Source organism: Herpailurus yagouaroundi, unplaced genomic scaffold (genome assembly GCF_014898765.1).
Source record: "Herpailurus yagouaroundi ecotype Mexico unplaced genomic scaffold, PumYag 142, whole genome shotgun sequence".
NCBI lineage: Eukaryota > Metazoa > Chordata > Mammalia > Carnivora > Felidae > Herpailurus > Herpailurus yagouaroundi.
This window is the reverse complement of record NW_024412397.1, coordinates 58553424-58567101: the sequence shown is the minus strand read 5'-3', so window position 1 is coordinate 58567101 and position 13678 is coordinate 58553424. Positions and strand designations below refer to the sequence as shown.

Here is a 13678-nt window from a genome sequence, read left to right as displayed (position 1 = left end):
GCAATTATCTTCTCCCAATTCAGTAGATTGTCTTTGGGTTTATTTTTGTTGTTGTTGTTTCTTTCCTTTGCTGTGCAAGATTCTATTTAGTTTATTTTTGCTTTTGTTTCCTTTGCCTTGGGAGACAGATCTAAAAAAAATGTTTTTATGGCCAATGTAAGAGAAATCATTGCCTGTGCTCTCTTCTACGACTTTTATGGTTTTAGGTCTCACATTTAGGTCCTTAATCCATTTTGAATTTATTTTTGTGACTGGTGTAAGAAAGTGGTCCAGTTTCATTTTTTTGCATGTAGCTGTCCAGTTTTCCCAACACCATTTGTTGAAGAGACTTTTTTCCTATTGCATATTCTTGCCTCCTTTGTCAAAGATTAACTGACCATATAATCATGGGTTGTTTTTTTTTTTCTGGGATTTCTATTCTTTTCTATTGATCGATGTGTCTATTTTTGTGCCAGTACCATACTGTTTTGATTACTACAGCTTTGTAGCATAACTTGAAATCTGGGATTATGATAACTCCAGCTTTGGTTTTCTTTTTCAAGATTGCTTTGGCTGTTTGGGGTCTTTTGTAGTTCCACACAAATTTTATGATTGTTTGTTCTAGTTCTGAAAAATGCTGTTGCCATTTTGATAGGGACTGCATTAAATCTGTAGATTGCTGAGGGCAATATGGACATTTTAACAATATTAATTCTTCCAATCCAAGAGCACAGAATCCTAGTCTCATTTTTTATCTATTTTCTTTCTCCTGTTCAGTTTGATTGCCTTCCATTCCAGCTCACTGATGTGTTCTTCTGCTTCCTCTAGTCTGCCATTTATTCCTTCTAGCATATTTTTAATTTCAGTTATTGATTTCTTCATCTCTGATTGGTTCTTTTTTATATTTTCTATCCCCTTGTTGAGGGTCTTACTAAATGTCACCACTCCTTTCTCAAAGAGAGAGTATACCCAGTAACTATCTTTAAGATCATTACTTGAAATTTTCTCTATCAGGCATACCACTTATCTCCATTTCATTTAGCTGTCTTGCAATTTTGTCCTGTTCTTTCATTTGGGAGATGTTTCTCTGACTCCTCATTTTGTCCAACTCTGTGTCTGTTTTCAGAAAGTCAACTATGTCTCCTGTTCTTGAAAATAGTGGCTTTATAAAGAAGAAGCCCTGTAGTGCTCTTCAGTGCAATATCCCCTGTTCACCAGAACTTGGCACATTAGGAACGTCTCCTATTTGTGTTGCGTGTGCCCTACTGTTGCGACTGAGCTGTGTTTGTTTTCAGTCCAGTCATCTGCAATGGCTTTCTTTGCCTGCTGTGGGCAGGGTTTGGTGTCTGCTTTGTTAAGGGGCCAGTCTGGGGCCTCCTCGGACTTGAGTCGGGTCAGACCAGACGTTTGCCAGAGCTACAGTTGTACCAAATGCCAAGGTGTTCTCCCCTGCACTGTCCCCTGAAAGGATTTCATTGGTGGGCAGGACCTGCAGTCAAACCACGTCTGCCCTTGGCCCACTGCTGGGGCCACGGTTGAATTGGTGTGTGTCTGGTTATCTTCCCCTCTCCCCAGGTCAGGAATCACTTTGTAGTGGCATGAGCCCCTGCCAGGGCTACCTGCACAATGCCATGCTTATGGCATTGCTTAGGATGGACTCCTGCCAAGGGCAGGTTAGAGGGAGAATGCAAGAGTCCACAGGAGAACGCAAGGGTGGGGCACACGGTGCTAGCAAGGTTTGTGCAAGGGTGCTTATGGGAGACCGGAGCCAATTTGGAGAATTCTGTTTTTGATGTGTTCTCCACAGTTAGCTATGGAGAGCCTGTTCTGCCAGTTGTCAAGTCATTTTCTGGGTTATTTACACTAATTTAGGTTTTATTTAGCTGTACCCACACGACATGGTGAGCTTAGAATCCTCCTACTCCACCATCTTCCCCAGAATCCACTTCTTTTGGTCTACCCTACTCTTCTTATTTCTTATCAAACTTTTTTGAGGCACTGACGAAAACATTTTGCAATGACTGGGATATTCCAACTGCCAGACCAGAAAAACCTTGATAGTAGCAGAATGCTAGAAAACCATATCCCACCTGTCCCCTTCCTTGGCCACGATCACACACTGAACACATACCGACCCCCACCCGTGATCACATGCTCTTTCCCTGCTCTCTTGCATGTAGCCCCAGATTTCCTCCCTGTAAAACTCTAGGTGTCCGTCTTGTGAGCAGATAGGTGCGTTGTTAAGGTTTGAGCCTGCCACTTCCCCAGGACGCCAGCCCCTGAACTAAATTTCTCCCTTTCTCTTTTCCAAGTCTTTGTCTCTTGAGTTATTGGCTTCTCTCATAAGTAGTTTATCCAAGTTTGTCGGGCAACAGCGCTGGCAAACCCAGCCAGGGACTATGCTCTCAATTTGTCCAGCCCCTTCGGGGTTTCCTGGGATAGAGCAGCTGGCCACAGCAGTGCTCCAGCGCTCACCCATTCATTTCCTGAGTTAGTGTCTGTGACAGATCGATGAGTAACATGTGCAATAAACGTAGACAGAGCCGATGCTACTCAGAGTTGCTTTCTGCGACTTTCTAGCAAAATAAGTGGGCTGAAGGCAAACACAGCAAATAATCCAAGGCAGCTGGGTAGGAAACAGAGGTTGGAGTTCAGTGTGAAAAAGATGAAATGATCCAGTCATTCCTACTCCCTCAGCTCCTCATTTACCAGGAAAGATGTCTGACTGGTAAAGGGCCAATCTTGGATTAGCCTCTCCCAAAGTGCAAGATACTTTGTGTCCTCACTGCACAGAGAATTTAGAGCTGGTCTTAGATGGAGTCCATGCATCATCTTCTCCCGGGACCCTTCAGTATATCTCAGAATTTGTTTTAACTGGGAGGCTCTAGACAAACAGCAGGACTGTCATCATTCTGACTTGGTCACCACATTACCTCTTGTCACCACCCACCTGCCCCCACCCCAACCCCTTTATTGAGAGGCATGGGGAAGGGGACTTCAAAGCCATCTATGCTTTTTTTTTTTTCTCTTCAAAGCAACCATTTGTCTTAAAGATCACTGCTTTCGTTGCCTCTGACTGGATTCATTATCACTGTATTCTAAACGTAGGGAGAAGGTGGTGAGTACGTGATTCCCCAGGCATCTCTGGGTGCAGGCAGGGGTTAGGAACCCCGAGAAATCAATACATAGCCTCCAGAAATTTGAAGGGTGGGAAAGAGAAGACAGAAGAGAAAGATACAGAATCAAAGGGAAATCCTTCCCCACCCCCTTCTCTCTCTCTCTCTCTCTCTCTCTCTCTCTCTCTCTCTCTCTGTTTTTTTCATTAGCACAATAAAGCAAGAGGGTGCTTGTGAGAGGAAAATACTATTCTTAACATGGCAGGAAGTCAATGTCTAAATCAAAGGAAGTGGTCCTCCAGCCCAGGTGCCCTCATGAAAGCAGGTAGCCGGCAGTCCTTACCTGCTGCCACCCAACACAGGAGCACGTTGCAAGTAGCATCAATGAGGACAAACAGTAATTAAGAAATTAAATATGTGTTAATCACCAAATACTTGACAATTCATGTTTTCATGAACAGCAATTAACCTACAATTAGCTGTATTCCGTGCAGCTTACCATTGTGATCTGTACCTGTAGAATACTACTCTCCTATAAATAGGAAAAGGCACATGGAATGAGCGCTATGGTGAGAATACTTTGCTAGGAAACATTTTGAAACTCTATAAACACCTAGTAAAGATAATGTTAGGGGAAAGACTAGGAAAGCAAGGGATGCCCACGGAAATTTACTGTTTAGCAAAAGGAAAAAGGGCAGCTGTGTCTAGTTTTAGCGAAAACCTCCCCAAAACTCAGACTCTGACCAAGTTGAGAAATGACTAGTACGGAGTGGCCAAAGCCCAGTGAGAAATGGGCATTCTTGACAACAAGGAGAGTAAAGGACGGGACAGAGGGAAGGAGCCCAGTGGAGCAGTCCCCAAGATGGTCATCTAGAGCATGGGACAGATTCCAGAGCAGGCTGATACCAGGAACACTCAGGAAGCCTCACCTTGCATTTTTGTATGACAGCAAGTTCTGGAATGTTCTGGGGGAAAGAAACCTGGTTCATTTTATTTCACCTAGTTTCATGGAAGGATTTGTTCCTGTAACACTTCTTCTTTGAGTACCTTCTGCCATTCCACTTAACACATGTAAGGAGTGACTTAGCAGGGAGAAAGCACTCAAATATTAGCTGTCTCTGTTTTTCTGTCTACCACAATTCTTAATCTCAACAAACTACCACCATTTATGGAAAGGCTAGCACATCCTCAGTGTGCTCTTCCATTCATCTTCACTCCCTGCACAGTCTTTATATTGAGTCTCATCATTAGTGAGGTTCTAAAAGTTTAAGTCACTTGCCCAAACTTACAAGTAAACAGGGCTGATATTCAAATGCAGTTCTGTTTGACCCAAAGCATACGTTCTTTTACTTCACTCTATGATGCTGCCCATTCCTAAGCACTATGAAATTCCTTTAAAAGTTAATTCATCGATCTTAACTCATTATATCAAAACTACTTAATACAGTGGGAAAAAAGCAACTTTTAGAAATAAAGTGCTGTAGGAATATAAAATATTTTAATATGCTAACTTTTCATGTATATGTTCACTTTATACTAACGTTTTAGATCTCTGTAACGTATTCCTGCAGCCTAAATTCTCTAACATAGAAGTGATGTCTGGGGAAAGCGGAGTCCCTGTGCACTGAGAGAGGGTCTCTCAGGGGATACCCCTTTCTTCAGAAAAGATAGGGTACTATCTTGTCCTCAGCTTTTGGGCCCAGAAATGGCCTATCTGTACCCTAAGAATGCATTATTTGGATACTGACTCTTACAAACCATGTACATAAGCAAACTGTCAGACACATGCATGTACACGACATCAGAAAAATATTTCTCATACTTTGCGATTAAAAACATAATACAGTTGACCCCTGAACAACACAGGTATGACCTGTGTGAGTCTGCTTACACCTGCATTTTTTTCAAGAACTATGAAACAGGACTACAAACATGCTTCCTTTCTAAAGTGAAATCCTGCACTCTGAAAACTAGAAGACACTGATGAAACAAATTGAAGATGCCGCAAACAAATGGAAAGATATCCCATGCTCATGGATTGTTGGAATTAATATTATTAAAATGTCCTTATTACCCAAAGCAGTCTACAGATCAGTGCAGTCCTTATCAAAGTACCAGCAGCATTTTTCACAAAACTAATACAAGTAATACTAAAATTCATATGGGACCACAAAAGACCCCACAAAGCAATCTTGAGAAAGATCAAAGCTGGAGGTACCACAATCCCAGATTTCAAGCTGTATTACAAAGCTATAGTAACGAAAACAGTATGGTACTGGCACAAAAACAGAGACAGAGATGAATGGAATGGGATAGAAAGTCCAGAAATAAACCATGCCTATATGGTCAATTAATCTATAGCAAAGTAGGGAAGAATATATAATGGTGAAAGTCTTTTTAACGAATGGTGCCAGGAAAGCTGGAAAGCTACACGCAAAAATAAGTAAGTAAAACTGGTCCACTTTCTAATACCATATACCAAAAAAACCCTCAAAATGGATTAAAGACTTAAATGTGAGACCTGAAATCTTTATTATTTTCTTAATAACATTTTCTCTAGCTTATTGTATTGTAAGAATAGAGCTTATAATACATATAACATGCAAAATACGTGCCAATCAACTGTTTACATTATTGGTAAGGCTTCTGATCAAGAACTGGTTATTAGAGAAGTTTTGAAGGAGTCAAAAGTTATAAATGAATCTTCCAGTGCATGGGAGCTTGGCGTCCCTAACCCCCATGTCATTCAAGGGTCAACTATAGTCACACAGAGCATACTCACATCCTCAGACCAGCACAGAACTTCTTATAGATAAATATATCTGGGAAATTAGTCCAAAAGCAGATGGGCTGATGCATGATTCCCGGTTTTTTTTTTTAATTTTTTTTTTCAACGTTTATTTATTTTTGGAACAGAGAGAGACAGAGCATGAACGGGGGAGGGGCAGAGAGAGAGGGAGACACAGAATCAGAAACAGGCTTCAATCTCCGAGCCATCAGCCCAGAGCCTGACGCGGGGCTCGAACTCACGGACCGCAAGATCGTGACCTGGCTGAAGTCGGACGCTTAACCGACTGCGCCACCCAGGCGCCCCATGATTCCCATTTTTAAGAGCATCAGGGTATGACAACCATCTCCTCAATGAATGTGTGCTGTCCAGTGGACTGGGGGCCATAATGTGCCAGGAAGCTCCTCCTCTGGGCAATGCTGCCAGCACGGACAGCTTCTTTCTCTAGTTTTTTTTCTGATCGTCTCCAGTAAAGCTGACACCTTGGGCCACCAGGGGTGGAAAAAGGATTTGGTAAGTGTTTTCCTTCTTATTCACCTTTGTTACACAGTTTGTCTTTCTCGTCTCAACTGGGAAGCATCATTCAGGTCTCACAGGGTGACTGTAAGGCCTAATGCTCTGTGTTTGGGAAGTTTCCTGCTGATATCTCTCTTGGATCACCTACAGAGTACCACTTACCTGATAGCTTGTGTTGCTATCAGAGTAATGATTCCAGTGTGTTTACTGCCCAGCAGATAAAGGAGAAATATGAAGGAAGTACTACTTTCACTATGCCTTTAAAACTTTAAAAACTAATGCTTGGTTGGAGTGCTTAGAAATTAAATCAACCAGTGTACTTTCAGTGGCTCTAAACCCTTTACAGATGTTGATCAGCTGATTCTTAAAAAGTTAGCAATGCCGTATTAAAGAACCTTTACAGGGGCACCTGGGTGGCTCAGTCGGTTGAGCATCTGACTTCAGCTCAGGTCATGATCTCCTGGTTCATGAGTTGGAGCCCCGCATCAGGCTCTGTGTTGACAGCTCAGAGACTGGAGCCTGCTTTGGATTCTGTGTCTCCCTCTCTCTCTGCCCCTCCCCCACTAGTGCTCTGTCTCTCTCTCTGTCTCTGTCTCTCAAAAATAAACATTAAAAAAAAATCTTTACAAATCCACTTTTAAATGTATTTTATTTTTTTTTAATTTTAGAGAGCAAGCAGGGGAGAGGGGCAGATGGAGAGGAAGAGAAAATCTTAAGCAAGCTCCATGCTCAGTGCAGAGCCTGATGCGGGGCTTGATCCCATGGCTCTGGGATCATGACCTAAGTCAAAATCAAGAGTCAGATGCTCAACTGATGGAGCCACCTGGGCGCCACTACCAGTCCACGTTTAAATCCAAAGCAGAAAGCTATTCCTGATGAATCAACCAGTGAACCAAAGAGCGAGAGTGAGAATTAGGTTCTGATTGGATTTGGTATGTTAGGTACTGCTCAGTAATGTAAGAGAGGTGACAGTGGAAAGTAGACAGACTTGGGGGGTGGGGTCAGAGGTTCACAACTGGGGAGGTGACGTATTTTACTTAAAAGAACTCAGGGCGCCTGGGTGGCGCAGTCGGTTAAGCGTCCGACTTCAGCCAGGTCACGATCTCGCGGTCCAGGAGTTCGAGCCCTGCGTCGGGCTCTGGGCTGATGGCTCAGAGCCTGGAGCCTGTTTCCAATTCTGTGTCTCCCTCTCTCTCTGCCCCTCCCCCGTTCGTGCTCTGTCTCTCTCTGTCCCAAAAATAAATAAAAAACGTTGAAAAAAAAATTAAAAAAAAAAGAACTCAAGAAAGGAAGAATCCATTGAAAATCACAATGGCCTGATATATAGGACCACCTCACTTTCACTATAGTTCCATAATCCTTTTTTAAAGGCTGATCTTCTAAGACCATTAAACTCAATAATTCCTTTAATTCCAACTGTCTGAGCTAGGTGCACCAAGGCTGTTATGGACTGAATGTTCTGTCTACCCCCTGCCCCACCATTTCATATGTTGAAGCCCTGATCCCAACATGATGGCATTTGGACATGGAGCTTTAGAGAAGTAATTAGGTTTAGATGAGGTCATGAAGGTGGAGCCCCAATAATTAGTGTCCTAATAAGAATAAGGGAGACAAGAGCTCTTTCTCTCCAGATGCACACACAGAGGAAAGGCCACTGAGCACACCATGAGAAGACAAGAAGGCACGATCTATAAGGCAGGAAAAGGGCCCTCTCCAGGAACTAAATCCATGAGAATCCTACAGGACTTCCAGGCCCCGCAACTCAGAGAAAAGAATGTCTATCATTGGCAGCACCCAGTCTATATTTGTCATAGCTGCCCAAGCTTAGATAAAGACAAAATAAAACTTTAATATATGCATTGCAGCCCATGTCAAAACTATAGCAATGCATTAGATTCTGGAGGCTGTCAGGGGCCCAAGAGAGTTCACTCCTAGAGATTCTGGGTGGCAGTGCTGACATGAAAGAGAAGAAGACCAGAGCACAGATGAGCAGAATACCTTCTGGTCTTGCCTGGAAGATTGCCTTCTGGCCCCAGTCCAGCAGATGCCTGGAGACTAAGTCAGAAACTAGTGCAGGTTCCAGGGAGGCAGTGGGAACATCACAGACCTATACCTTCTCTACTTTGGGAAGGTCTCCTACAAAAGAAATTTCTAACAACATGTAGCCTCTTAGCCTAGTCCACTATATAAAAAGTCTTTTGAAGCCTAGCTTAGCCAAACCCACTTCCCCTGCTTCCATTTTATGTATTTATTTTTAATAATTTTTTAAATGTTTATGTATTCATCTTTGAGAGAGAAAGAGAGAGCACAAGTAGGGGAGGGGCAGAGAAAGAGGGAGACAGAATCTGAAGCAAGCTCTAGACCCTAAGCGGTCAGTGCAGAGCCCGACATGGGGCTTGAACTCATGAACTATGAGATTATGACCTGAGCCAAACTTGGATGCTTAACGGACTGAGCCCCCCACTCTGTTTCGATTTTAATACTATGCAAGAAGAAACTTTGTCCCAGAGGCCATATTTTGTTAATTATATGACTGACTACTAATATATTTATAAACTAAATTTTATTTGTTAAATAGGATATTTTCCCTATGGAAGAAAAACTATATTTTATTCTTTGGGGTTTTATAAATAAAGGCAGTAAAATATACATTGAAGAAAATTTAGAATATGACAGATGGTAGAAAGAAAAAAAGTTCAAATCACCTGTTACCCTACTAGCCAAGGAGATACCACTTTTTAATATATTTATTTCAGCATATACTTTAGTCTTTATTTTGTATGTGTATAATTATATATATATGTATTTATATAAACATACATATAAGTATTATATAGAATATATAAATAAGTATATAACATATAAACATATATATATTTTATTATGTATTTTTAAAATTAAAAAATATATAATATATAAAATTTAAACTGTGAAATTTACTGTTTTATACCACTTTTCCCACTTGACAACATAGGCTTAAATAGGTCACTATATGGTTTTCCATAACATTATTCGTAATTGTTGCAAAATGCATTTTAGTATTGAGGCAACATAAATTAACTAACCATCTAATGTTGGAAATAACACTGTTTCTGATTTTTCATTATTATAAATAAACTGCCATGAGTATTCTTGTAATTAATAATTTGCAACCATTCTCTGTTATTTCCTTCAGATGAATTCCTAACAGTAGATTGCCAAATTTAGATCTTTCTAAATTGTGTTTTAATTTTTTTTTAATGTTTATTTTTGAGAGCAAGAAAGAGACAGAGACAGAGTGCGAGTGGGAGAGGGGCAGAGAGAGAGGGAGACATAGAATCTGAAGCAGATTCCAGGCTCTGAACTGTCAGCGCAGAGCCCGACACGGGGCTCGAACTCACGAACCATGAGATCATGACCTGAGCCAAAGTCAGATGCTTAACTGATTGAGCTACCCAGATGCCCCAGATCTATCTAAATTTTTAACTTTTATAATGTACTGCTTAAGTGTCCTTTTGAAAGATTTTTAACAATTTACCTGTGTACTATTTAACAATTTACATGCATACTACTCAAAACACATTTATTTATCATTCATTAAATTCTAGAAATGATTGTAGGTAAAGGTTACAGAGACACATTAGGTACAACATTGAAAGCCATTCGGAAGACAAGCAGACCTGGAGAGGACTCCGTTTTCCCTTCCCTGAGTCTAGCCAAGCACCTCAATTAAATATGAGAGAGGACCTTGGATACATGTTCCAGCTGGCTCTTGAGCAAGCCAAAGGAATTAAGAAAGAGAAAAGCAAAATATCTCAATCCTCTTAATGAATCTTCTTAGCGTGAAATTGAGTGTTCTCAATATCAAGTTATTTAAAAAAAATTTGTTAATGTTTATTCACTTTTGAGAGACAGAGTGCAAGCAGGGGAGGGGCAGAGAGGGAGGGAGACACAGAATCTGAAGCAGGCTCTAGGCTCGCGGAGCTCAAACCCACGAAGTGCAAGATAATGACCTGAGCCCAATTCGGATGCTCAACTGATTGAGCTGCCCAGGGACCCCAAGTTATTTTTTGAAGGTGCTATGGACAAAAGGGGGTAAAAAAAAAGGAGCACCAATGTCCTTGTCACTAATTTCCCACCTTTAATCCTGACTCAGGACGCTCTTGTGACACAAGTCACTCTCTGACAGCAGGGACATGATATCAGGTCCACTTTGGTACCACTTTTTAACTGTCTCTGCCTCCACCATGTACTTACTTTAACTGAGAATTCCAAGTGGGTAATGTGGGTCTTAACAGAACATCCCAAATAACAGGACAACAGCTGCTCCATGACAGGACTGAGCCCACACAAGTTATCTTCTTCCCGTTGCTTACAGGGATGGGAACAGGAAGCTGCCCCTTGCTAGCTGGCCCATGAGGCTCACTTCTCAATGACTCGTTTGCTCCTGCCAGTAACTCATGAGCAATAGGGCTTCCTCTTCTAGAATCAAGTGCTACGTCTCCATGGGTTAGATATGGCTAACTTAATATAGTGCTTGCAGATAGTGCTTCCTGCCCTGCTGCAGGCTACTAAAAACAACTTTTTTGCCTTGATTTTGCTTTTAATTTCTTAAAATATCTGCATAAACAAAGTTGAAAGGTGTTTTTTTACTCATTTCTCAAGGTAATGTACAAAGACTGAATACACTCCCTTATCAAATAGCACAAGCTTTCCTAACATTGGTATAAAAAATACCTACACTTCTTATACATTCTTTGTTTATATGAATATAAAAAAAAAAAAAAACTATTTCAGAAGATGCATCAAAACAGGAAATGCAAACAAAAAGCATACCTGATAAAAATTCGGCCAGAAAGTACTAATGGCCAGTTCTGCCCTGTTCCATGTGCGGGTAGGGTCTCCAGATATATTCCAGATAGGATTCCCCAAAGCTCCGTTGTTGACCTTCACGTAGACATTGAGTAACCCAGGAGCAGCATTACTCTTGCTGGATACAAAATAGTGAAAGTCAATACAGTGGGTGTCATTTTCTTTGAGCTGAGGCAAGAGAAGGTGGGCCCTCTGCCCCTCAGGTCTCCCAGATGTGTTCACCAACATGAAAGAACCTGCAAAAAGAAAATCAAAGGAGAGTTACAACCTGAAATACTACTTTCTGGCCATTTCTCCAAGCCACTGTCATTTATATGGGTTGACACTGCAATGCCATGTGTCTTACTTAAGCTTTGAGAGTCCCATCCCTTTCATATCTTTTTACCCTAAAGCATTCTCAAGATCCGTGAATGGCGGTGGGTGGAGCACCTGGGTGGCTCAGTAGGTTAAACAGCAGACTTCAGCTCAGGTCATGATCACATAATTTGTGAGTTCAAGCCCCGCATCAGGCTTCATGCTAACAGCTCCGAGCCTGGAGCCTGCTTCAGATTCTGTGTCTCCCTCCCTCTCAGCCCCTCCCCTGCTCGCGCTCTGTCTCTCCCTGTCTCTCCCTCTCAAAAATAAATAAACATTTAAAACAAACAACAACAAAAAAATGATGAGTGAATGGGAAGTTTCCTTGAAGTTACTGCAGTTAGCCTTCTAAGTAACAAAACTAGGCATTAATTCGCTGACCTGCACTGATCATCTGGTAGTCACTAGCCACAGATGGCTATTTACATTAAAATTAACTTAAATTCCATAATATTAAAAGCTTAGATCCTTGGCCACACTAGCCACATTTCAAGTGCTGAGTAGGCACATCTGGCTGGTTGCTACCATGTTGGGAAGCATAGATACTGAGCTTTTCCACCATCTCAGAAGGTGCTACGGGACAACGCTATTCTAGAATGGTGCCACCATTTGGTGATTGCAGCCACTTTAATATTCTCGTGCAACCTACAGAAGCAGATTGGTCCGATTTGCGGAATCTTAGAAAACTTTACTGGCCCTGTGACACTCCTTGCCATCAATGTATCTCTCTTCCAGTTCAGCACCACCACCCCTGCCCCGTTGCTGTAACAGCTGACTCCTTGATGGGGGCGGTGTTTTCATGACTGGTATGACTGAGCATACGGATGTAATCATCATTGCAATCGGAGGATGGTCATTCTCAGACATCTCCATGAGCAATTTGTACCTTTATATATACAGCACTAGCCTGCCCATGACTGCTGAAGAGTTTCCGCATGGATTCAAGCTATTCAGATACCCTGGCATCAACTGTGTCACTTGGCCCGCCCCATGTCTAAGGTCAACAGAAATGGCAATTAAAATAATGATATGAATATTATATAATACATAAAGAAAAATAAAAGCAAAATGTTCTAAGATAAAAGGGAAAACAGGGCATTATAAAGTCTTTTAGGCAGAGAAGAAAACTGTATTGAAACTCTGAGGGGAAAGAACACCTAAATCTGGAGCATAAGGATGAAAAAAGAAATGCTAGTCACATGTGACTGGACTCATGATTTCTACTGAGTAAGGAGACTATTCCCACCCTCCCCACCCCCACCCCCCCCGTTGAGTATACCTTTTAAAAACTTCCCTCACTGTGAATCATAATTTTCAAGAAGATGTGTGTTTGTATGTTTGTGTGGGTTTACTTTAGTATATACCCAGCAGATATCTATAAACATACATCCACTACTAGAGAAAGTGTGAAATTTTTATCTTGTCGACAAGCTGTGATTTCCTAAACAGCAAATGGAGAAGACCACCTTTCCAAGAGAATTATTTTAAGGACTGAATAAAAAACATACATGTAGATATATCCTTTATAAATTAATAGGCTAGTTAAGGGATCAATATTGGACAATGTTTGCTGATGACTGTTACCCTAACCTCGCCACCCCATAAAGGGAGTTAGTTGGGTTAATGGTATTAATGATAAACAGAAACTGAGTGACAGAGAGATTAGGAAGTAGTTTTATCCAGGTTTCAGGATGAGTTAGTGGCCAAACCAAAACTTTGAGCCTCTGAGTTTCCAACCCATTATTCACCCTGTTACACTCCAATAAGCCCATGTTTCTTCATGTGCCGTTTGAGCATATATGAAGAAAACAAACCCCTTCACGACAGTGAAGGAAAATTATAGTCGCTCTTTGAAAACAGAGCAATTTTTCAGGAGATGAATGTTACACACCTGGAAATATGAAAGCCAGGCCACAAGGGAAGGGTTATCTATGGAACATACATTCCAGTATTAAGGAAGAGCTGCAAATGTGATTTAAGAATGAGTTGGGGGCGCAGAAAAGGAACAAGTGACAAGAGAATATCATTGAAATGATCTGGGTTAGCTATATTCTACAAAATGTACAAAAAAAAA

At 41.4% G+C, this 13678-nt stretch overlaps 1 protein-coding gene across 8 annotated transcripts in view; it reads right to left on the bottom strand.

Annotated features, from left to right (window-relative positions):
- Positions 1-13678, bottom strand: part of PTPRM (protein tyrosine phosphatase receptor type M) — an 806292-nt gene that overhangs the window by 487682 nt on the left and 304932 nt on the right. For all 8 annotated transcript variants that reach the window (XM_040479372.1, XM_040479375.1, XM_040479373.1 and 5 more), the window contains exon 3: positions 11215-11486. In XM_040479372.1, the coding sequence (XP_040335306.1) occupies positions 11215-11486 (272 nt within the window). The remainder of the gene's footprint in view (positions 1-11214; positions 11487-13678) is intronic.